A 25,562-nucleotide genomic window follows, 5' to 3' on the forward strand; every position below is an offset into this window, starting at 1 on the left:
CCTGCCTGAACGACTCAATTAAGACCCGTGAACTTTTACCTGCTCCCTTTGACAATCCACCTACGAAACGAACCGAAATCGATCGAGCGGAAAGAACGTCGCGAGAACGAGATGTTACGTAAGACGGTCTCCTTTTACCAACCTGGTAAAACGGTGACACACGGCGGCAAGCCGATAATTCCGGCCGATTAAGATGCACCATGCGGAGACGTGCTCGCACAATTCACGTAATTCGCGCAATTAACCCCTTAGAGCGGCATTCCCGGCCGTTCGTCGGCATCCGGTACGTCGTTCGTTCATCGTTGTTTCGTCGAGGAACGGGTTCATGAATGAACCCGGCCGTGGTTCGGCAAAAAGTCTGCTTCCCCCTTTCTTCCCTACGTCCCCCTTCTCCTTCTTCGTCGCTCCGTTTCTCTCTTCACCGTGGAGCGACTGGCAGAGCGTAGAAACTGGTATCGGCACAATGCCGTCGGAATACGCTATTGGGCCGCCTCTATTCGTTCGGCCGCTATTTCAACCTGCGCCCGCGGCCCAAGACAAGAAACAGACGCCACCGGAAATCATCATTCTCCCCGGGTAGGTTTAATCGAAGGGAAAACCGGAATACGCCGCAGCTTGACTGACAACAGGAGCAACCTGTCCGTGGTCGTTCGACCAGGATTCCGCGTGGATGATTTTTCTTCACCGCAGCGATCCTCTTCTCTCCGACGGACGCTTTTCTTCTTCTTCTTCTTCTCCTTCTTCTCGTCTTCCTCGTCTATTCCTTTCCCGACGCGGATTAATTAGTCGCGTCGTTGCCGTAAACGAGCGTTCTTTCGACGAGCCTGAAACGCGACGCTGCGTCGCGCCGCCTCGTAACATCGAACATTTTCCAATCCTGTTACTTTGTAATACGTAATTATACGACGACTCGCGCGTTTAGTATAGTTTTCGAAACCACGTTCGTACGTATATCCTGATCCGATTCGCGTGGCGAACGTACGACGATATCGCGCGCCTCTAAGTTTCGTGAGATCGCGACGCGACGATATGGTAGCCGGCACGCACACCAGCTGGTCCAACTTTTTGTCCAGGGTCGACAGCTGCGACGAAAACGAAAAATCCGAATTGGAATCGGCGAGAGCAAGAAACCTCGACCCCTTCGACCATTCGAAGGGGATGTGCGTGGCTACGGGATCGTTCGTGGGCCAAACGCGTTTGTCGCGATAGCAGAACGGTCACCGTCGAATAGATCCGTAGCTGCTCCGCGTTCCCAATCGCGTGGATACGATAGTCGCGCTACCAAAAAATTCAGAGTCTTTCGTTTAATTCCGTTACCTCTAGTCGCATCGACTAAACGGTATCGTGTTACGAATCGTCGTTACGTTTCCACCAACTTTCTTCTCTCTGAAATCCATTTCTCTCGCATTTTCGACTAATATCGCGTCTATCGAAATCGCCGGCCAATCGTAGCTTTTCGATCGAGTTCGTTTGGTTCCGTTTCGTCGAAGGAGCGTAACCGTTTGACATGTATTGGGTTGGCAACTAAGTGACTGCGGATATATCGATACCATCTATTGACAAAATCCGCAATCACTTAGTTGCTAACCTAAAAAAAGAGAAAGGCACGAGTTTATCTTGCATTTAACTTTTATTATATAATATTATGCCGTATTTCAGTTACATAATTTTAAGTATTCGATACCCTATTCGTCATATAGGCATACACGTACCTAAGAACATGTTCGGCACATATACACCTATATATGATGCACACACGTGGCGCATACCGCTGCGTGTTTAATAATCGACTTTATTATCAATATACAAATAATGGAAGACATAGCAGCACCTAGAAGTGCTGTTCAAAAGACGACCTCTTACCTAAAACATTCGTAAATTTTATTGTTCTTTTTTCCGCGAGACTGTTGTAAACCCCCTCTCGATAGCTTCATCCATGTAATTCACGCTGTTGCCGCTGCAAACGAAGCGCGATATACTTCTAGCCGCAGATTTGTAAACAACGTACTAAATTATCGTAGGTAACCAAACTGCGAGATACGTAATGATAGAGTATTGTAATCTTTTCTTTTCTTTCTCTCTCAATTCGATTTAATTCACCTTTTTTTATTTCGCATTTCACGTTTCGTTAGGCTATTACACGACGGATACGTCGTACGTTCAATTTTTCCGACACACCGTGATCTTGTTCGGACACGTGTATACGTACTTGCGCGCGGTAAAGAGACGTTACGTACACAAATACGCGCAGCATGGTACACGGACGAATTCTCTTTTCCGTTCGCGTCTTCGTGCCAGTGTGGAATCGCGCAAGTACATAGACAAGTATCTGGCCAGACGTACATTGTCGTCAAATTACCGACAACGCGTAAGTATCGTTTAATGTCTTCGTACATTTGAAATTGATAGTTCCTCGTAAATATGTTACATTTTATGTTGCCTTATTTTTAATAAAAAGAAAGTGCTACGACACTTTACTTCCTAGTCGGTTCTTCGTTGCTCCAAGCTTCTCGCGCAATATTCCATTCGCGTTCGTCTCGTTTCTTCACTCTGGACGAACGTAGTCTATCGCGTTTACGTAGAATTACAAGCGGTAATTTGGAATTGAAATCGCGGAACGTTGTGCGACAACTTGTTGGCGTTGCGTTTAATAACCGCGCGACTTTAAAGAAAGGCGAAACGAGAGAAAAAAGGGATCGGTACTCGATCTAGTGTAAGTGCAAGCGTAATATCAAAGTCTAACGCTATGTAACGTACACGATACGACACGAGGTCGACGCTTTTGGCAATTACATTGAGAATTCAAGGGGAAATTTTGGTGTTTCCGACGAACATCGATATCGATCTGCCGCGATCGTACGACGACAGCGTGTTCGTGAAATAGGAACGTTTCGATAAAATTTCTATTACCACCTTGAACGAAACAACACGCGCGCTCGGAGCATTAATAATTATAAAACTGACCACGCTCGTACTTGCGTGGATCGTGCACACGTTGCACGTGTGCTTCACGTGTAAATGATTATCGGCTGATACCAGCATATACCGATCTCGGAAGGTATGGAAACAACGGTAACGCTACGTCTTAGTCGAATCGAATTATAAAGAAATAGAACGTCTCGTTTGGCACGGCAGGCTCGTCCAAACGATAAAAAACGATCGTGCTTCTTGCCGCGACTGTAATCGGATGTATGTATTACGAGATCTTAGATGTTTACGCATATTGTCGTTGCCACTCTGTTCGAACACGCATCGCGAGTACATGTAATTCTTATCGATTTGTTTTATATATTACGACTTAGATTCGACGTAATACGATTACGAAATATTACGATTAGGAAATATTCACAAATTTCTTCGCAACAGAATTTATAATGGGATATGTAATCATAGATCAACATTAATATTATGTATTTGGATATGTACATGTCTCTGTGCGCGTGCGCACGCTTGCCTCAAAGGCGTGAGCATGTGTATGTATGTGATTGTTACGTACACATAGAGTGCATATGCACGTACGTGAATGCGTGTAAATTAACGTTCATACGTATACGTATCGTGTGTATGTATGTATGTATGTATGCATGTAAACATGTATATATACACACACGCGCGCGCACACATGCATAAGCACACACGCAACATATACGTATATACATATATGTAGTTTATGCGCGCACACTCGTATCTCGTTCTCTCACGCGCTCACGCACGAAGCTCGTATGCGCGCACCCGCTGACTCGTGTACGAACGCGCATACGCATGCACTCGTTCGCTCACTCGTATGCACGTATTTATCAATTATATAGGTATTAAACCGATAAACTAGTATACCATTTTCATAACTGTTTCATAGAAACGGCAACGCTAAATTCATTTCAAAAACGTTAATTCACGAGTATCTGTGTGTCTCTGTCCGTCTGTCCGCTCTCTGTCTATCTGTCCGTGTGTGTACGTGTAGATGTGCGTGCGTGTGTATGTGTAAGATCAATTCGAACAAAGTCACGCGAATCGCGTGGCCAGTGTGCTTGAAACAATCGCGATAACCAACGTGGAAAAGAAATGACAAGGACGACTCGCGCTACCACAAAACTTGATCTCCATCTCCTCCGGATGGTAGTTTATACATTTCGGAGGCCTACGACGATACAAACGTTCTCTTCTCGCGATACAAGCACCAGGCTCCGTCAGAGCCTCTATGGGCTCGATGCTCAATTGTTTACTCCCGCATGGACACAACGTGTCTACCACCAGCAGAATCAAATTCGTATGGCGAATCTTTTGTACGCTGAACGGCCTGTAAACATACATATACATCTTTGAATGCTGCGACAAAGCGACCATAAGTCTACCTACTGTCGATCGAGGTTGTAATCCCGAAATTTGCTCCATATCAAAGGGAGGAGACCGTAAATCTGAGATATAAGATCTTCGTTTCGAGATTTCATATCTCGGATCTACTATCTCGCCCAACGATTCCTAGACAAATATCGTCCGATCGATCGTCGGTGCCATTCTCAATAATATCCTCGATCGAAAATTATCTCGCTGCGAGTGGTTCCCGAACGTGAAATATACTTATACACCTACCTTTCGCAACCGGTGTCATGACAGTTGGTTAACTTTCCTTTCAACGGATTACTTTGACCGCTGGTATTCAATCTCTCGGGTTGTAGAATATAAAGATCCGTCTTCTTCTCGCAAGATCTCAAATTTCTCTGCGGATAATGGGCAGACGTAGCTCGCGTTGTTCCAGGAGAAACGGGGGTTGCGGCGGCAATTGCCGGAAGCCTTGGGAACGCTTCTTCGTTTCCCTCTGTTGTTTCGTCGATCGAGTCTCTACTTATCACGAACGGATCGAACTCGTGAACGTCTCCCATCGAGTCCTCTGAAAGTATATTTACGTTCGAGAACTAGGAAATTCGCCTCTTTTCTCTTTCGGCATAGCGTTCTTTCGAGCGAGTATGTCTTACCATCGAGTGCCCTCGCGGATTCGCCAGCGAACGCGAAAGCAACTTGCCATAAATTTTGAAAATTAAAGCCGAACGCCATGCTCCACAGAAAATTTCCCAGTATCGCGATCGTTGTCGCGATGGATCCGGAGAAAGTCCTCGGTGCGGCCGATTGATGAGATTCTTGCGGACTGCAAGTGCCCTGGTAATCGGTCACCGTTACTTTCCTGAAATCGACAAACGAAATTAACTCGAAGATGAAGACCTACGAGCCTAAAGAGTTCTTCTTCTTTCTCCAACGCTTCCTTCCATTTCAAAGTATTACCGCGCTTCAAGATTTTTACCTATAAATCCTGTCCTGAACCAGAGAATCCATTATAGTACCGTCGATTTCGCCGAAGAATTTCCCGGTATGCTCGTGTCGTTCGCTGATTATAATGAAACCGTTATTGTCTAAGATGTAGCAGTCTAATGCTTCGGAAGCGCAGTTCTTCTTGCAGCTCGTACCACTGCACTGAAAAGTAGAAGAAAATCGTTGTTAAACGAGTCGCGAAAACGGATGTGATCCGTGCGATTTGCCTTCGTTCTTCGGTTCGATTCGTATTCCAGGAAGGAAAGCAAAATAGAGCGAGTAACCGATATCTCCTACAAACTTACCGTCGAAGTAATGTTGACGAAACGAGAGGCCAGTGAAGAATGTTGAAACTGTAAACCCACGACCGCTGCTGGTGCTCTGTGTCCCGTCCCGATGAAAACCGCGTGAGTGGCCGTGACCAGTGGATTGGGGCTGTCGGCTAATTATCAATTCCGTTAAATTTACTATACGAACGATGTTAAGAAACGACGACGAAAGAGAGAAAGAAAAATCGGTATAGAATAATGTTCGAGCGTTAACCATTTGCGATGCAACGTGGCCACAGTGGCGATATTAAACATTTCCTCTTCAAACTGTAAACGTCGATTGCTCCAGCTACGACAGTTCGCTGTGTGCCAGTGCCTCGAAGAAAATACGTCGATCGCGAATGGTCAACTATTATTTGATCCGTGGAAAGTGGAAAGCTGCAAGTACTACTCACCGGCGTCAAAAGGCACGCTGAAAACGAAACTTTCCGGTTCTATATAGTGTTGGTCGACGGCGCGTTTATACCATGAAGAATCTATAGCTCTTGCATACTCGTCAGCAAACGGGCTAAATAAACAGCAAAATTTTCGTCACCATTACCAATGGTTTTATCGTAAAGTCGATCCGAAGAAATTTCTACCGCGATCAGACTCTAATATGTCGATGTTTTTGTTATAAAGACAAACGTGTACGCATTTCAGAAGAGACGACAAAAAAAAAAAAGATTCGTATGAGATTTAGAAAACGGAATTAAACGACAATGAATGTTTGACATTTACGGTTCGTTCGTGATTTCTTCAGTTTGTTGATGCTCGTGCCAACGAAATAGGCCGCTTTTCGTTGCGATGAAACTCCTTGTTACACCGAATGTGCCTTTTCCTTGACTGCAAACACGAAGGTAGTTATATGGAACGTAATAAAATAAGTAAGATACGGCGCAATAAGAGTATAAGAGAGCACAAAGTATCGTTGTTTTCATATTCGATAACGAATATGAATAATTACCGCGTAGCAAAATCGATACATAGAATACGTACTTTGCAGAATAAAGTTCAAGTACGATCAAACCTATTCATTCTCCGATTTCCGTTAATGTTGCTTAGAACATGGAATGTGCACGATACAACTTCGCGATTACGTATGTTCTTGAAAAGAAGTAAATCTCGATGCCGTACTTTTACAGTTGTCGAGGAACGAGGAACTTCGTACGATTCATACGATTCGATCGATCGTTCAGAAAAAGTCAAGAGAGATACGAAAACATAACGACGAAAGGGATATCGGATCATCGGGAATGTTTTCGCAGGTATCGTAAAACGAACGATTAAAACGACATTTAGGAAAAGATCACCGTGCAATATATCGACGAGTGCGCTTATACAAATAATTGTGCATAATGGATTACCTGTGCAGTAGAGCCATCAGTATGGCAATAGGGCTAGCGGTGGAGACACACAATATAAAATGTAATAAAAATATGCGATAAAAGGTAGCATTGTAAATGAAAAAGATTAGCCGTTGCGCATAGTACGTGTCGCGTTTGAACGAACAACGCTACTATAGTATACATGTATAATGTGTAATATGTACATAAATACACAGATACTTTTCTAATGTTATTTGATCGAAGTGATTGTAAGAAAGAAATTATAACAAGTCGAACAGTTAAGAACGATCAAAGTTATTTCGTCTTTCTTTTTTACTCTTCTCGCACGCTTTCCAGCTCTTTCTCTCTGATTTCACGTCGTTGCGCTGCCTTTTCCTTTTCGTTTCTACGGATGAAACACCTCCTTAATCTGGCTCTCGTTTCCTTGTCATCCCCTTTTCGTCGCAAAACGAAGAGGTCCCTCGTACCTTGAACAGTGTTCTCAACAACGCAGTCCCTTCTCATTATCGTTCAACGATACATCTCGTTCGCAACACGACTATGCGAGTCAACGGCGAGAGGGGGAGAAAGTAGAGTAGGCAGCAGTTTTACGATATCAAATAAGATATGTTATTCGATAATCGGTGCGTGAAAAAAAAACCGCGTGCTTGCTTGTGCATTGCAGTGCGTTGTCAATATTTCCACTATAAGTGTCCGCGCATGGAGGACATGCATCCGCGAGTTCCACTCACGCAACTCACTTACCTTTGATTTTCCTCTTTGTGCATCGCACCTCTTTTGTCGAAACCGTCGGTGACCAACGCATCCAACACGAGGGACTGCACTAATGTTTTATCACCTACGGAGTAAAACCGACGGTGAGTAAAAGGTAACGAACCACTTATTCGTTGCTACAACTTACAATAATAAGCATCTTTGTCGGGCTTGCTCGCTTGTTTATGATGCGAGCTCGGACTCCTTGGTCTCAAGGACATCCATTTCCACCCCGGGCTTTGCGTTCGTGCCAAAAAATGGAGAACGCGCTCTTCGGGGGTGGGAAACCACTTATCGGAAGCCGAACTATATTCACAGTACACCCAATCGGGATGCACCTTCCAATTGTTCCCCTTGAAATAGTCGGTTACTGAAAACGTGAGACGTACCAAATTATAGAAATTACTTTATTTTACTTATTGCTTCGTTTTCTATCGAAGACATATTGCTGGTAATTTGCTTACCGTTTATTATCGCACGTTTGATTTCTTGTTCGGCCTTCAATTGAAACATACCATAGTTTTCGGGCAATGCCAGCCCCAATGAAAACGGAGTTCCTTCTATCGGTGTATAAAAATAATTGTGACGCCTAATGGTAACTCGTCTCTGTATGTATACGCATGAGCGCGCGTACCGGAAAAATAACAAAATGCCTATGTTAAATAACGCAATGATAGAGGAGACCTTCTACATGTACGAAGATAAGGCTCAAGTTTAAATATGGACGTACATGAGTGGAGGTAGCTACTGCCTCTTACCTTACCTGTCGGTATATGTATATTTTCAAAATCAGAACTTTTCTTCGACGTATGGCAAAATAGACGCGTAAAAAATCGATGCGAGCGTTAACAGACCTGTAAGAGGCAGCATGTAACGCTCCCAACGTCGTTCTTTCACTCACCATATTGTCGTAATGAATTTTGATCGCGAAACTAGTTTCCCCTTCTTTTTGATCAATCATGTCGTGCCTCAACTGTGTAACGACATACCAGAATAAAGAAAGAGAAGGTCGATAATATTATCATTAGGTAGTTATTAAGGATACTTACATCGAGCAGAAGGGAATTGTTCAACGGGTGCAACGGTCCATCGTACTCGGCAAGTTCGACTTCCGACAAATCTACGTTGATATACGTGGGTTTTAACGTTTCCTCGTACTGCAACGAAACGAGAGCAACGGAAATTTTGCAACTGGCAAACGTTAATTTTTGTACTATGCTACGATCTGTGTATTTGATTTGCTTACGTCTACGTTTCCTGGCTGCGTAAATAAAAACAAACAATGCGATGTCAGTGAACATTAAGGCTATGAGTCAACAGCAATTAGATTAATTTCCTCTATAAAGCATTCCACGAAATCATTGCTCACCAATGGTCGTAAATCCGGATGATACAAAACGCGGCCGTTATTGTCGACGATAAAAGAATATGCGTTGACACCCAACTACAAATTCGAAAAATAATCTGCGATTAATCTGAATAATCCGCTTTCCATTGCGCGTGAACGTTACATATTCGCATAACCGATTTTATCTACCTTATAAGGTGAAACCAACTTCTGTATCTCTTCTATAGGTACATCCGTGCCGACGATACCCAATAAGTTAGCAGTTTTCATCTGCAACAGATGCATAATGATACATAATGACATGCAAGGGAGGAAGAGAAAAGAACGTATATATATACATGTTTATGATAAGCTTATGATAAACTTTAATATATTTCAAACTAGATAAATGAAATCATCGTTACAAACAGTGACGAGATTCTAGATTTTGATGAAAACATATTACCGTATAATTCCGGCGATCTAAGATAGGCGCGGTGACTGACATCATTAACTGGCCAATGTGTTCTTTACCATATCTACCGCTCTGAAACAGAAACACAGGAGAAGACAACTCCGCGTACAGCAGATCACGTTTGGATATAAGACGGATATAAAGTAAAAGCGAGGGTTTTCAATTTGCTCACCTTTCCGCCAACGTAAGCTGGACTCCAATGAATAGGGTGTTCGTGTTGGTAGAGCACCATAGGCCGTGCGAGCACTTTTATATATTCGAAAACTTTACTTCTAATGTCTTCCAGTTCAGTGATCCTCGCGTAGAATCCTGCATAATAGAAAATATGGAGACACGAATAACACATGATGTAATTACGTAAAGGCATAGTACAATAAACAACTATGATTTACCGAATGAACTTGTTAAATACAGTGAAATTTTAGTCAATGCCCAATTAAATGAATTCTTATTAGTTAAATCCAATTGTTTTAACACGAAGTTTCGCTATATGGACGAAGAATTATAGATGTAGCGAGAGGAATCAGTGGAGTCCTATCGTACGAAATTCAATCAGGTACGTAATCTATTCGCGTTGCGACAAGTTCACAGGAATTGAGTTTTACTTGATGCTACTGTAGTATCGAGCATAGTTGATAAAACTTAGAAAACAAAAATGGAAAATAAAAAGAGGAAAAGAACAGCGAATACGTACCTTTGTTCGAGCATGCTACGTTGTGTAATTCCGGACTTTTGTCACCACCAATTAGATACGTAAAAATGCGGACAGGCATATGAGGCGAATTGTATCGTTTTATCACCTCTGTAGGTAGGCCAGCGTTATCCGTAGTAATTAACATGATCGCTTGATTGCACTGACTCCCTTGTACTGTTTTGTTGTATTTATGAAGAATCTCAAACGCGGTCCCAAGAGCAGCCGATATATTTTTTGGCATTTCCTCGTGCTTCATGGAATTCGTTGCTATTTTCAATTCTTGGACATTTTCAGGCGACGCTTGAACCAAACTGTCTTTGAAGCATTGTACGATCTCTTCCGCGGTATCTCCGTAACGATAAACGTTAACGTAATCGTTAGGACCCAAGGTATCGAGTATAGTTTTAACGGTAGTTACAGCCAAACGCTTATTCCTCTCTGAGACGTAGCAGTCGATATCGACCAATATCGCCAGGTCTTTCGGACTATTCGCGGCTCCAACGAACCAGTTAGAAATTCGGAAATCGTACACGTCTCGAACGACTCGATTCGCGCTTTTACCAGCGCTGAAACTTCGTTCCTCGATAGGTGGCCAAGAAATTGCTGAAACAAGTAAACGATTATCGTTACGGAGGAGAGAAACCTCGGTGAGACGAAACAAATTGTAAGAAGAAATCGATAATGCGTGTGGGGAAAAACCGTACCAGGAAAACGTCTTAAGAATCCCGAAGTCGCTCCGTAATATTGCCAGGAAAGCGAAGAATCGCTCTCATAATTATTAACAAACAACAAATCCAAATATTGACTCCATTGGATACCAGCGGCTACTTCGCGATCTGCAGAGAAGGGGTAATAGCGTGAGAATATCATCTAATTAGATCGTTTGGTTTTCGCGTTTAATTAGTCGCGTTCCTATCAGGGCCATGATCCTGCGGTTTTCAAGTATACCTACCAATTTCTTTTACTCCAGCAGGTAATAAAACGGCCGAAAAAGTAATGTTCACGGCTAAGTGATCGAAGTGTCGATTAGTCGAGAGCAAGGGTTCTTGTCCCGTTCCCGACATTTTTCCGTCTGAAGCAACGTCGAAACGCTGAGAAGGATAATATTTCGGCACTACGTTCCCGTCTCTCGGTGCCGACACAGCTGCCTGTTCGGCACTCTCTACCAACCTCTGTAAATGTTCGTTAACGATATACAATGGTCTTTTCGTTTTTTGTGATACAATCATCCTTACCATAACGGCGTTCATTTTAAAGTCCAACATGTTTTTTACTTCCGTGGCTATGTCTCGGACAACGACCAGTCCATCCTTTTTCTCAACTTGTGCTTCCATATCGTGATATTTCTGAAACGAAAGTGCGACAGGCTAAGTTTTCCACGTGTATCGTACTGACGTTACAAATTATACCTTTTAATCTGACATATGAAAATACCATTACCTATAAATTACGTTCAGATATATCACGGTAATTGCATAGTTAACCTTTATTCGAATGAAATTCGTGTCACTTCGCTATTTCAAAACTTTCTACTCTTCCAGGCCTGCTACTCAAAAATGAAAAAAGAATGATCGGTTGCTTACCCTTTGTATTTCGCTCATTTTCGTAACTTGTTTGCCAAATTCCCATAAATCAACGCCAAATTTTAAGGCCCAGTTTTTTACTCTGCAATACGACAAAGATAACGTTAAATGGACTGGAATCTGTGGCGAAACACGTTTCGTGTATTTTGATCTGCATTCTGTAAATATTCGAATCGTTAAAGTACGTTAGTTCACGGTATTATTAGCATTATCGAGTTCTTTTATTTCTTTCTCGTTCGCTGACTTGCGAACTAACGGCGAAGTGAATTTGACCGTTCAAATTATGAAACTCGATATCGAGATAACAAATCGTAAATACGTCACTAAACGAATAAGGAAGATATCGAGACGAATATCGTTATATCGATTGTTAATTGCGCCTTAATTTGGGGAAAACGTCGTATAACGATGAAGTTGCACGCTACTTAACGGTTCGGTTTGAACCGAAATCGACGATTGTTCTGCTCGCCAGCTTCCACATATGCATACATCGTATAGCTTTACGTGTAAATGAGCACCATTGATGCATTTGTATGTATGTACGTACTTACGTACATGCTCACGTGCGCACGCACGTAGGTCGTACGCATACACGCCGATTCTGATCCTCGTTAATCGACTGTGTACGCGTAACTCTACACGCGCCTGCGTTCTTTCCAATTTTCGTTGCTTTCCTTCGAGAATCATTGAAAGTACTATACTGTCTGTCTTTTAATGCAGTCAGATATATATAAGGAAATACATATTTGTACTATTGCGCGCTGTGACGTATTAGGTTTCGGCATCTTTCGTGTCTCCTTTATCCCTCTCCCCTCTACCACAGTAGACAAAAATATAAATATTTTTCACACAAAAAGAGGAGTAGAATACAATTAGAATTTCGATTTTCTTTAATTTTTAACTTGTGTTAGAGTCGAACCGATTACCACGCTATCGATAATACGTTTTGATACGTTTAACATCGCATGTGGATATACTCCTTTCTCAAAACATCCACGCCCTTCCATTTATAATATTCTATATTCACCTTGCTTTGTTAATCCCATTAATCCCTTCTAAATTGAGTCATTGTTTTATCATTTCCCATTTACTTGCTAAATACACGTGTAAACTGAAACGATATATGATAGAAAAAGAAGCTATAGATCCTTACTCGTTATGAGGTATATCCTCTTCTTGCTGATAACTTGATTTGATCCATAACAGTAACAACACTCCACAGTGCACAAATTTTTCCACGGACAGAAACATTATTTCGATGCTATCGATGAGCAGCCGAATACGAATAAACGATGAAACGAACGAACCAATCTTTTAAAAAAAAACGCATACGTTAATTCGAAGTAACCTCTCGAAAAGAATTAGTCTTACCGCTCCCTCGTAGTAGCGATCGATCGGCCGGAACACGCGAGTCAGCGTTACGTGCGTAAATTTACCGTTTCGACGGAATCTTGTTTATCCATATACATCTACATACATTTGATAGAAAACACAACTTTGTAACGCTTATATACGCTAGTACGTAGAAGCTTCTATGTATGATTCTTCGCCTTCTTTCATCTTCTTCTTTAAACGTACTCTTCGCACCTGACGATCGAAACTACGCTAATCGTATAGCCGTCGAACGTAAAAAACTCCTTTCATTTCACTACGCACGTTTTCGACGTTTCATTGCGACGAACGTTTGTACGTATTTGTGCGTCTGGCATTGTTCGCTAGGACTTTGCTCGTTTATATATTTCGATTCCGAATCAAATCATTATTTTTTTTAATGTGTCGCCGATGAAAGTGTCACTATCGATGATAACGATACGACAATGACGACACAATGCAACCAGAATGGTAACGACGTCTACGACGACGATAACGACGACGATGTATAGGGAAAAGCTCGTAAAAACTAGCCAATCAAAGCAAGTTCAACAACACGTAATTCACCTCCAACGCGCAGTTTTTCGTCGTAAACATTTTTCAGAACATATTACGAACCTCTCTAACGATCGAATCATCTCAAAAATAAAAGCGTCTTCGACGTACGCGCGTATGAACACCCGATCGACCGATCGCCCGAAGGACCGAACGACTAACCAACCAAGAGAGAAACGAAAAAAACGATCCTACGTCAAATCACCCCCCAGACAGTAAGTCGGTGTTCTTCTTTATTATCGTATCCTTTCCAAGTGAACGTATATTTTTCTTTTCACGAATAAATTAGACATTGTTCGATGCGCTGTCGACACGATTCGTTTTGTGAGATTCACGATTGCACCACCGATTACCGCCTTGTCGCGCGATCTCTCAAGTATGTTCACACCGTAACGCGCAGAGAACCCGAAAGAATGAAGGACGAGGGTGGGACAAGGGAGTAGTTGTAGGGAGAAAGAGAGAGAGAGAGAGAAAGGGAGAGACCAGAAGGGGTGGGATACGAAGCAAAGAAGGGGAATGCGGAGGAGATAGAAGAAAGAAAAAAATGACAGAAAAATCAAGTATTTGCACGCGTTACGCGCGCACTGAAAAATACGATACGCGAAAATATAATATACAGCGAAAATATAGGTTCTTCCCCGATGAAAAATAACTATATTACACGCGATGACTTCGTTTTGATAACACTTCCTCATGAAAATCGGACAAAGATGGTGTACGAGTCGCTTTATGCTCGAACGAAAGGTGGCTGGCTGGTTGTCTAGCGCGCGCGCATTACTCTTACTACGGTACTACGTTAGACTCGGGCGTTTTAGGAGTAACGTTATTCTACTGGTGCGAGCGCGTGCTCGCAACCACCCCTGAAAACAGGAATGACGGCAGTCGGCGAATATCAGCTAATGGTAATGGTAGTAGTGTTGTTGGTGACATTGGCACCAGCGGGAATGATGCTAGTGGTGCGTGGTAGGGATGACGATGGCGATGGAGGCTGCAGCGATGAGAGCGGCGACAGCAGCGGCAACGACGGAATCGGGGATAAACGACGGAACTAGGGGAAGAGCAGCTTAGATTGACGACACCGAGGTGGGGAAGGGAAGACAGTAGGAGGTGAAGGTTGCCAGATATGAAAACGAGCAGAGGCGATACGAGAGAACAGAGATAGATCGAATACTATCGAGGAGGAGCTGTTCCTTGCGAAAGAGTGAAACCGAACGAACGGACAAGTTTAAGCTGGCGAGCAGACCGAGATGCTCGCAATCTCTTACCATAATAGAGATGGTCGAAATGACCGGGCGCGCAAGCTCGGTATCATTGATTTAACGCCTATCTATATTTCCAAGCGCAGAGACAACTTCCTAGATCCCAAGGATTTTGGAAGCTTCAACGGTTTTTCCACCTTTGTACCTTATCACTTTCAAACGTAAACACATAATTAAAAAACAACCGTCTCGTCTTTCGCAATTCATCTAATTAAATAATCAATATAACATACTAATATCAAAATAAAATAACATAATAATAATAATATATTTGGTTTATATTTTGAAAATACATACAATATAGAACGAAAAATTTTTCAAATGTTTCCTATAATTAGAATTAAAACAATCAGATAATGACATGCGTATTTTAATTATCACTCTATAGAATTAAAAGCATCGTTCAAATATCTAAACTTACAACATTAACCGTGTCATTTCTCTGGTCCTTTTCCGCTTGTTATTTACTTATTTAAATATTTATAGGTATAGAATATCCTAAGTAACAAATTAGCATGTATATATGTATATGTATAAACATTCTTAATTGTTAATTATAGAAGTTATAAATCTTAACTATTGAATGTATTATTGACGCTATCATTATTATTGTTGTTATCACTACCATTGTCACAATTAATTGTACTACAATCTTCATCACCATTATCGTGGTTACAAATCATAAAATCGTTTCATAAATCATTATAATTATTATTACAAAATCATGAAAAAAGAAATATTATCACAAATATCTATTTTGGCCGAAAGAAGAAGATTGTTGATTTTCGCGAAAAAACAATTATGTTGCTTAATATATAATTTCGTTCACGCACATATTAATGACAAAACGAAGCTCTTGTTGTGCATAGTCTTCCGGCAATGGTAATTGAGATACCAGTTGATATATCGACGTAGATTTATTCTCGTTCAGTTGTAACAAATTCCTAGCTAAGTGTATCGTTCTCTTTGCAATTTCCGCTTGACAAAGCCTATCACAAAGAATAATCATATTCAAATATTAACGATTTGCTGATCTTTTACGCTCTGTATAGAAAATGTAAAAGGGAAGAATTGTAACAGTTTACCTGTGTTTCGCAGTTAAACATGGAAATTGATTGATTTTGGAAGGAAGATTTGACAATCGTTGTTTTAGTGATTCCAATTTAGAACTTATTCCACGTGGATCGGCATTACGTAGCAAAGATTCAACATTCATAGTTATTTCCATATATTCCCAGAGTAATTGTCCTTGATATGTCCAACCACTTATAGTGCTACTGCATTCTAAAGGAGTCAGTGGACGCAATAAGCTGCGCAGGTAATCGTAATTTTCTGAACAAAAATTGAAAATAAGTCATACATATAACTTTAACATAATGAAAATGTTTATAATAATATAATAGAGAATAAACAAAAAGTCATGACTTTAACATAACGAGATAACACACTGTTTGAACATTAACTCATAATGAAACCGTTTATTATAATACCGTTTATTATAACATCTGCTGCTAAATATTCAATAATAATTTCATGCGCCTTATTCCACTGTTCTGCTTGTATAAAATAGAAAGCTGCTTTCCCGTATCTGCAAATAAGGAAAAAAAATTCCCTTACATTGGGTCAAGAATTACACTAAACTCTATTATTATTAGAATTTCTTATCCAATTTACAGAGATTTAGATTTATCGGCCACGATAACCATCACAAACCGTTTCGTCCATAACTAAACACATGCAAATCAAGATTCCACGTAAAATCATACCATGTGTCTTGTGTATTGCATTTTAAATGTGAAATGTTTGCAACCATGCGTTTACATTAGTGCGAAACGGCATTTGATGTGTAAACATGTATTGTATGATTAATATAGATCCAACTCTCCACTAACCTTTTAGCTACGTAACTTTTCACGGCTTTCGCATGGTGAATCCAAATCGAAGGTATACCCAATTCTTCTCGTAAAAACGTTTCTCTCTCGATAAAATCAGGACAATCACTAGCATCGTCTATTTCGACATGCCGTTGCAATAAATTCATTACCGCAGTCTTCCTTTTTGCGGCATCTTTTAAATGTAACATTACGAATATGGCCCAATGCCAGAGATCATATGCTTCTAATTGTGTCGCAAAATTAACATGTGTCAAGATGGCAACATGTTCCGAAAGATGTGAATAACCCAAAGCTAAAAGTACTTGCTGCATCAGCCAACTGAGATCAAATTAAATTATTTCAGATTACAAATTAAACTGAATTTGAAATTGCGAGAAAAGAAATTGATCCATTACCTGAGTCTGTAATCCATTGGATCAGCAGTATGTGTTGCTGGATTCAATAATTCACCCAACGTATGATTGCCAGTGCAAAATAACTTTAAAAGATGAAAACAGAGATCATATATTGGTTTCCCATTATTTATTTCAAGTTCGAAATTATTTCCTTTGTATTCAGGTTTCGGTATCGACGTATAAACGTCATTTGTCTTGGTTGTATCGAAGGAGGCCTCGTAAATGTCTAATATGTCTCTTATAGAGGCAGTCGGAGATGAGAAATACCTGCACCATACACGAACGATATAATATATAGATATACGTATATTGTAATATTTTAATGAAAATAAAAAAAAGATTGTATCATGTTATGAAAATATGATGTTTACCACAAATGAACAGCTAACGCTCTCTTCCAATCAAAGCCTTCACAGACATTGATTGGGCAATGTTTACTAGGTGGTTCACCCGCCACAAGTGCAAAAAGCTTTAGCCGATCTAACGAGAGGTTTTCATCAACACCGGCATTTTGCCATAATGCAATTTGCTGCTGTGTTAATACCTTTATTGGCATTCCACTGCACAGCTGCGCCATCAATAAAGCCAAACAATGATCACCCATTTCTCTTGCAATTTTACACGCCTCTTCTAATTCGAAAGCTGCAATTTCAAATAGACGATGATAGAAAAACAAGTCGAAAGGAAGACAGAAATTCTATATAATTGCATACAGTACTTATCAGGTACACATACCAGATAGTAAAAGCAATATCTTTGTTTCATAATTAATATCCGTATCCTCCAACACGAGAGTTTTTCGTATAACGTTTCTTAACCATTGCCCGATTGCCTCTCGCCGCGCAATTACGACGCTATGGTCTTCTGAATTTTCTAAAATAATGAAACACACAATAATAAAATAAATAAATAAAGCGGGGGAAGAAAGACTACAGATAGAGGAGGAAAGATAAACGAAAGAGGGGATGGAGCAAGAAATAATATTATATTTGAATTTGAATTATAATACATTTGAAAAATTAAACGATCAAGTTATAAATTAACATATATATTATACATACCTGTGGCAACGTTTATATCAGGTAAATTTCCCCAAAGAGCTACACAGAGTTTCCAAACGTTAGCAACATAGGAAGCAAAGGAATCTGTGGCAAACTGTTCTGCAAATTCTTCGGCTAAACTACAATGTGCGTGTAAAGCCATGCTCGCCTTATTAATATCTGTATCTACGTCAAAAATTAGACAGTCTTCATCTGGATTCATTACACGATGTGACAGCTGAATTTTTAGATGACCTTCTATACTTTCCTTAAATGATGTTACAAAGAATGAAAATAAAAGAATAAATATTACAATGTCTATATCTAAATAATGTAAGTGCTTAAAAATGAAACTTACTTTGAATGTCTTAATGCGTTCTTCGCCGGTCCCACTACCACCCAAAATTTGTATACGTTGGACTATCCCAACGGATGTTGTATCTTCTGGAGAACGACCACATACGTAAGATCCAATTTGTTCAAAAGAATTATTTAATAGTACATCGTCAGCCTGTTTTTTCGTACTCAGTGTAAGTAATGTTAAACCACGTCCCCAGCTTGGTTTAAACCTTCTTCCCATTTGTATGCCTAAATTAATACATAGAAATAGCATATAATTATTTACATTATCTACACGAATTCTTAATAAATACGAATATGATAAAAGCTGCTTACCAATATCAGCAACAGAACGAGACTCCAGTTTATGTATAATAGATTTTGATAACGGAATCACTTCAGAAATACATCGAAGAATTGTAGTCACTGGAGTTATCGAAGGATCCGGTAAACCTTTTTCATACATCGTTGATGTCTTAGCAACGATGTCCATGGAGCGTTTCACTTTGGAATCTATAACACAAATTGATTCCCTTGTAACTTGTACAATGTACAAAATATTAATCTTACATACATCATTAACCTGATATTACCTGTCTTCGAAAGGGTCGATTCTTCATAAGCAATAGTTGGCGTCCGATGAATTGTCAAATTAGATCGTAACATCGGACTGTAAATTGGTTCGTAGTCTTGATCTTCATCTAACTTTTGTGGCGTATTGGTGAAACATCGCAAAGAACTTCTACGATCGGAAAGAAATAACGCGCGATTCGATTCTAAAATAGTAATAATATTCCAATGTTAAATAAGAATAAACATTATTATATAAATAAAAAAATTAATAATATAATCTTAACACAATCAGAGTTTACCTTGATCATAAGCCTCGTTAATCTCTTCGTCGCTACCATCAAAGAAGCTGGCCTTCATTAATTGCAGTTTATGACTGTCTGTACCCAAAATGCGAGCATTCTCACCAGTTGGACTTATTGGTAGTTGTTTTTCACGATTCTGATCTATTGAAAAAGAATTTTTCGTACTGTATAGTAACAATAAATACAATAGAATTATACGTAATCGAATTGAATATAAAGTTATACATCTCACGCACCTGTTCTAAACGACCGGCGTGAGACAATTGCTTCCAAGAGAAGTCCACGTGCATCTAAATCTGAATAGTCTGTATTCGCTGTTTTCAAACCATTGGTCTTGGAAGTATCTTTATTCTAATTAAAAACAAAAAATTGATTGTAAAAATTTGGATTGTGTAGGCATTCCAATTTTTGTGTAATTAACGAGTAAAACAGTCTTACTGAAACTACTTTTGACTGCTCCTGCTTGGTTGCACATTTTTGTTGAGTTGCACACAATTTTAATCTTTTCGTGTCATTCGCTGTAGGGACATTATTATCTTCTTCATCTGAATCGCTTAGGCCATATTTAGAAAAATGATCTACCTGAAAGGATATATAACCATGACAGAAATATAAATATGAGATTAGAAAGATTATAAAACTGCTTGGGATTTAAGCTACCTTAAAAACCCATGAACCAGTTTCAGGTCGATACTCTAAGAATCTAGTATCATGTTTCGCTGACACTCTCCGTAATTTTTCCTCGTAATCCATCGCAGCTAAACGTTGGGGATCGGTAATAGGCTTATGTAGAGATTTATCGTGTGGCCATACTTGGTCTAAAGTAACTTGTGCTTTACGATTTAATCCTTCTCCGATAGGTGGTTTCTTCTCATCGTCTGGATAAATTATGACTTCCTTGTGTCGAAAATGTACGATTTCGTCTAAATTCAGGCCATATATATCAAACGATTCAGGGAAATACACATTTCCATAATCTTCACGCCCAACAGTGAAGTTTGGTACAATACACGTTTCACCGCGAACATACTCGTCTAATTTATCAAGTGGCGGAATTGTATAGTAACCAGCACGTTTCAGCGTCACTTTAGCTGCATTTGGTTTCCAGCTCGAAGTTTGTAACGTCGAAAAGGAACTTTCGTCCAATTCTTGACTCGAATCAGAGTTTTGAGTCACAATGTCCGTACATGTTTTATCAACGAGAGATGAATTCTTTAAAGACGTATCCACAGATGTGTTAATTTCAGAGCACTTTTGATTTGATGAATTGGCGTTAGCATAAGGTCGCAATTCAGTAACAGTATTGTTTATCATCTCTTCGGACAATGCGTTCGGACTAGAAAATAGCGACCGTTGAGCCTCGTATGATTCTTCGTCTAAATTTTTTCCATTTCGTGGAAGGCTCGTTTTCAACCAAGACAAAGATGATCTTCGATCGTTTACTAATTGTCGATTATTATCTTGACTATGATTTTCTTTATCTACAGTTTCAATAGTTGTATTTTCAATATATGTATTTGTTACAGATGATTTCTCTTCTCCTTTTCCGGGAGATTGTAAGTTTTTCCCTACAGTTTGTGAACTTTCTGTAGGCGATGGAACTATTGAGTTCGATATGGATTTCGGACGTAGTACCAAACGCTTTGCATTTGGACGAGGCTGAAATGCTTCCGAGAGTGGATCTTCCTCTTCAAGACCTTCGAACATTGACTTCTACGAAATTTCATTACACATATATATGATGCATGTAAGTTATGAGCGGAGAAAGTTCCAATTACATAAACATTCTTATTACATCGATATTTTACCTTAGATAATTGTGCAGGAGTAACAACTTTGGTCTTGATTTTTGGAGATTTATTATCAGCAGTAACCTTATACTGTTGACCATTCATTAATTTGGATGGCGCGTTTGCCGGTTTTAATAACTCTTCTGTTTTACCGGAAGCCTAAAGTCATGTCATATTCGAATAATATTTATGGATCACTTAAATGTGCTTTAATAAGTTCTCAAGTAAGTTCTCAGTCGTACATATTAAAAACTACTTACTGGTAAAAGATTTTTTAATAACGGTGAATCGCCGAAAGGTGCTGACACCAAGGCTAAAATTTGTTGATGCACCGGGACAGTTCCGGAACTTTTGACTTGGTTCGTAGTATTTCTGTGATGATAAGATACAAAACATATTAAAATACTTTCAATCGCGTGATCGATGTGAATAAAAATAGTCAAAAATTCGATGTAATACCCAGCTCCGAGTAATCCAGTCCCAATACCCGTTCCTACATTTGTATTATTTCCGAAAGTTGAAGATCCAAACGTCCCCGATGTATTAAACGGTGCATTATTGCCACTGTTCCCGAACAAACCGCCTGATTTTTGCTGACCAAATAAAGTAGAGCCACTACCCAACATTAAACCCGTATTTGTACCTATAAAATAAATTTATATTCAACATCAATAACCGTTAACAATAAACTCCGTTAATAATATAACTCACTATTTATTTGTTTCTCTTTATTTTTATTCAATTTACTATTCTATTGGAAAATTATATACAGATAAACTTTATAAAACAAAATAAATATAAAGCTACTGAAATTTGAAATTATCGTAATGCATTGATAGTCACATTAAAGGCTAGCATATAAATAATTTACCGAGTCCGGACGATGGTGTAGAAGTTGAACCAAAAGAAAATCCAGATGTTTGTCCTGCAGGCTTAAAAGGTGTATTAAACAACGAAGTACCGGAATTTTGACCTGCATTGAAACCTGGTGCAGTTCCAAAAGTCGATGGTGCAGTCGAACCGAAAGTCGAATTTACTCCGAAACCTATCGTTCCAGTTGATTTAGAACAGAATAAAGGTGTACCCGTATTGCTCATTGGTGTCTGACCAAAAGTGGAAAATCCAGTGCTAGACGATGTGGAAGGTGCGTTAAAAGCTGATTTGTTTTGGTTAAATAGACCAATACTCTGTAAAAAGATAAATATAAGAATGTTAACATCGATCAGAATACAATCACGATCGATGGTTATGATTGATGATTAATGAAAAATTTCTCTTATTTCTTCTTTGTATTACCTGATTCGGTTGCGTTGAACCAAATGCGGAGCCGAAAGCAGTGTTTTGACCCGTATTAATGCCACCGAAACCTGTACCAGCAGTTTGGTTAGTATTGCTGGTTGCAAAAAGTGGGGTTGGAGCTGCTGCTGTAGATAAATCTAGTTGTATTTTGCGCATATAAATAATTTATACAGATGTGTTTACCGACACCGATATAGTAATTCTAAAGTGACATTAGCAACAACGAAAATTACCGATGGTATTTGAAAAATTAGATACTTACTACCAAATGGTTTATTCTGGGTATTAGAACCAAACAGATTAGTGCTTGGAGTAGAATTAAAAGCAAAATTATTTGTTGTTGTTGTCGAGGGTGTACCAAAAGTACTTATAGGCTTTCCAAATAGACCACTTGAGCCAGACTGTGTGGTCGCTCCAAAGCCAGCGCTCATTCCACCAAAGCCTAATTTAAAATATGAAACAATTATCGAGAAGATAAACAATAGAAATAGTTCAATTTTAAGAATAAACGTTAAGCTATTTAGTCCTGAAGTATAACATCTAGTAAATATGCAATAACTAATTTGCATTAGAATATTTTACCCGTTGTTGCAGTACTAGTACCTGCCCCTGCATTACCAAAAGGTGAAGGTTGTGCTGGTGCACCAAAGATTCCTGTACTGGGTCCTAAGCATCAAAGGAAACACAAATAACATGATATATGTAGGATTCGCGTACTCGAATAGAGAACACAACACATTTGGTTAAAACTCTCTCACTCATCAATAACACAGCACTCTGATAGAGTCCATCTTATAGAATCAGTTAAATCTTCACGCGACTCTGTAAACCAACCGCGCATACTAACACACGTGCACACGCACAGGTTCGTATTGTTCGCAATCACTCAACATATATAATATCATGTATAAGTATCAAGAGAATATTATTATAGATATGTAATAATTTCAATTAATTGGATCATATAATTACAATAGATCGTGATAATTTTTACCTTTTCGTCCCACAGAATAATCTTCGAAACGTAACTCTTCGTACGATTTTGATTCATATTCTTTCATTGTCGCAATGCAACAATGTCTCACCGATATAGTATGAGATATACCATTCTTGGACATGGAATCAGTAGTAATCATAGGAGCAAATTTAACGACAGTACCAGTTATACTTGTGGTTGCCGTGTTTGCATTGCCAAAACCTAGAATGAGATTCTTCTCAAATCTGTCTTTCTAGATCAAATAGTAGAATAGATTTTTCTTATAATTTATATAACTATAAATTATAAACATACCAGGTGTTGCACCAAATAAATTTGTATTTCCAGTGGTACTGCTTTGCCCAAAAGGCGTGGTTTGCTGAGTTGATTGTTGGGGTTGTCCAAATAAATTTGTACCAGATGTAGTACCAAAACCAAATCCAGCTGGTTTATTTGACTGACCAAATGCTGACGTTGCAGTATTTGTACCAAAAAGATTTGTACTTGCATTCTGCTGAGAGCCAAATAAATTGGTATTTGTATTTGTTGTACCAAACCCTATAGAAAAGAAAATTTTAGTATAACAACAATTCGTTACCTGATATTTTCATTTACACAGATAAAATTCGATCATATTGCAAATCAAGAAACATATACAAACATAACAAAATTTAAACTTTTACTATATTCATTATGTTGATCAAATTATTAACTGTATTTAAGGATCAGTAAAAAAAACGAAAGACAGTATGTTGATAATTATAAATTAATGCTAACAAAATGATATTTTATATCTTTTACAAATATTTATATGGATATTTGAATTAGAGCTAGTAGAATGATCTATGAATCGCTACCTCCAAAAGATGGTTGAGTAAATGCAGGTGGAGTTGTAGTATTGCCGAACAAACCACCAGTGGTAGAACCTGCAGGCTTTGAACTAAAGAGAGAAGTATTACCACTGCCAAAGACTGGTGTAGCACCAGAACCAAAACTTGTTGTAGTGATTGGTTTACCAAACGCAGATTGCCCAAATGGACTGGATTGCGTCGGTGTATTAAAACTACCTACAATAAAGATAAATTAAAACAGGATTTACATAAGGATATAAAAGAAGATAGGGAATACAAAATACAGATATAATTCGTTTTACTTACTAAAAGAGGTATTTCCAGTTTGACCAAACATGCTTAATAGGATGATCCTAATTTGTTTTTAATATTTATTGGCACCTGCAATAGTAAATAAAAAAGTTCAAAACAAATATTTCGAAATAATAAAATCCATCGTTACATCGGATTCAAATTTACTAAAACTATAAAACACAATATATTAAATAATATATACTCAGGTATTATTATAAATTTTACAGTATTCTCTGAAATCTTTAACTTGATGAAATCAAAATGTGATACGGAACTGCACAAGATTCACGCGCGATAACACTATGATCTCTATTTTCTTTCCCTTTTTCTCTTAAAACGTTAAGAAAGTTACCGTTAAGACGCCAGAAGTAAGAATAAATTGTCATTCACTGTAATTGACCATTTGTCGCAGAATTGTTATGAGTACATTAAAATCGTCTGTTACAATTTTATGAAACGAATTCTTCTCAAACTGTACATCTTCTAAAATTTGTTTTGATACAAATAATTACTTGATAAAGAGGTTACACAAATGAAATTTTTGATGATATTACCAAGAATTCAACAAACGATATATGAAAAGCTACAATATATCGTTTCGCGGGATTCATACGTTTCAACTACCTCGATTGCTGATTATTGATACTGAATTATAGACACGTAAAATTCGTAGATATCACGTAAGTGCGCATAATATACGTCGTAAAATGGCAAACCTCGAAAGTCAATCGATAATACAGTGACGATATTATAATTTTCATACGAATAAATCGGTAACCAGCAGGGTAGACAAGATAGAAGGTAAAAAAGTTCTGCAATTAGTATGTCAC

At 39.0% G+C, this 25,562-nt stretch overlaps 2 protein-coding genes across 12 annotated transcripts; both read right to left on the reverse strand.

Moving 5' to 3' along the window:
- Positions 1-1,611: 1,611 nt before the first annotated feature.
- On the reverse strand, positions 1,612-14,145 carry LOC117213982 (voltage-dependent calcium channel subunit alpha-2/delta-3). Of its 4 annotated transcripts, none has more exons than XM_033459745.1 (25): positions 13,915-14,144; positions 12,947-13,104; positions 11,794-11,875; positions 11,446-11,556; positions 11,163-11,382; positions 10,915-11,046; positions 10,211-10,813; positions 9,689-9,825; positions 9,508-9,588; positions 9,252-9,332; positions 9,084-9,158; positions 8,961-8,975; positions 8,764-8,871; positions 8,616-8,687; positions 8,179-8,320; positions 7,863-8,084; positions 7,706-7,799; positions 6,980-7,012; positions 6,354-6,458; positions 6,029-6,141; positions 5,610-5,746; positions 5,297-5,466; positions 4,974-5,179; positions 4,591-4,888; positions 1,612-4,297 (listed from the first exon to the last, which is right to left on the reverse strand). In XM_033459745.1, the coding sequence occupies exons 2-25, from the start codon at positions 13,042-13,044 to the stop codon at positions 4,003-4,005; spliced, it is 3,630 nt and encodes a 1,209-aa protein (XP_033315636.1). In that variant the 5' UTR covers positions 13,045-13,104; positions 13,915-14,144; the 3' UTR covers positions 1,612-4,002. The 4 variants fall into 4 exon arrangements, with proteins under 4 accessions (XP_033315636.1, XP_033315637.1, XP_033315635.1 ...); XM_033459744.1 differs by having other exon boundaries at positions 4,003-4,297; positions 13,886-14,145; XM_033459743.1 differs by lacking the exon at positions 13,915-14,144 and adding an exon at positions 13,165-13,859 and having other exon boundaries at positions 4,003-4,297.
- A 1,187-nt stretch (positions 14,146-15,332) lies between these two features.
- Positions 15,333-25,553, reverse strand: LOC117213981 (nuclear pore complex protein Nup98-Nup96). Of its 8 annotated transcripts, XM_033459734.1 has the most exons (28): positions 25,287-25,432; positions 25,085-25,215; positions 24,745-24,819; positions 24,445-24,654; positions 23,903-24,145; positions 23,606-23,809; positions 23,194-23,277; positions 22,874-23,053; positions 22,609-22,748; positions 22,184-22,499; positions 21,772-21,955; positions 21,573-21,684; positions 21,331-21,471; positions 20,183-21,235; positions 19,961-20,104; positions 19,759-19,873; positions 19,520-19,663; positions 19,241-19,423; positions 18,984-19,160; positions 18,667-18,896; positions 18,330-18,576; positions 18,004-18,141; positions 17,640-17,910; positions 17,269-17,535; positions 16,871-17,191; positions 16,469-16,566; positions 16,064-16,310; positions 15,333-15,967 (listed from the first exon to the last, which is right to left on the reverse strand). In XM_033459734.1, the coding sequence occupies exons 3-28, from the start codon at positions 24,773-24,775 to the stop codon at positions 15,787-15,789; spliced, it is 5,661 nt and encodes a 1,886-aa protein (XP_033315625.1). In that variant the 5' UTR covers positions 24,776-24,819; positions 25,085-25,215; positions 25,287-25,432; the 3' UTR covers positions 15,333-15,786. The 8 variants fall into 8 exon arrangements, with proteins under 8 accessions (XP_033315625.1, XP_033315628.1, XP_033315627.1 ...); XM_033459737.1 differs by lacking the exons at positions 25,085-25,215; positions 25,287-25,432 and adding an exon at positions 25,449-25,553; XM_033459736.1 differs by lacking the exon at positions 25,085-25,215 and having other exon boundaries at positions 25,357-25,466.
- Between the last annotated feature and the right edge of the window lie 9 nt (positions 25,554-25,562).

The sequence above is a fragment of the Bombus bifarius genome, unplaced genomic scaffold (genome assembly GCF_011952205.1).
Source record: "Bombus bifarius isolate JDL3187 unplaced genomic scaffold, Bbif_JDL3187 scf7180000009145, whole genome shotgun sequence".
NCBI lineage: Eukaryota > Metazoa > Arthropoda > Insecta > Hymenoptera > Apidae > Bombus > Bombus bifarius.

Excerpts from the sequence above, each read along its gene's own strand:
- LOC117213982 (XM_033459745.1), bottom strand. The coding sequence starts at position 13,044 with ATGTTTCTGTCCGTGGAAAAATTTGTGCACTGTGGAGTGTTGTTACTG. Across the intron at positions 9,826-10,210 it reads CGTAGCATGCTCGAACAAAG|GATTCTACGCGAGGATCACT; the intron begins GTACGTATTCGC and ends TCTATTATGCAG. Across the intron at positions 4,889-4,973 it reads ATCCGCGAGGGCACTCGATG|AGGACTCGATGGGAGACGTT; the intron begins GTAAGACATACT and ends ATATACTTTCAG.
- LOC117213981 (XM_033459737.1), bottom strand. The coding sequence starts at position 24,775 with ATGTTTGGTCAAACTGGAAATACCTCTTTTA. Across the intron at positions 23,278-23,605 it reads TTATTCTGTGGGACGAAAAG|GACCCAGTACAGGAATCTTT; the intron begins GTAAAAATTATC and ends TTTGATGCTTAG. Across the intron at positions 17,192-17,268 it reads CCAATGGATTACAGACTCAG|TTGGCTGATGCAGCAAGTAC; the intron begins GTAATGGATCAA and ends ATTTGATCTCAG.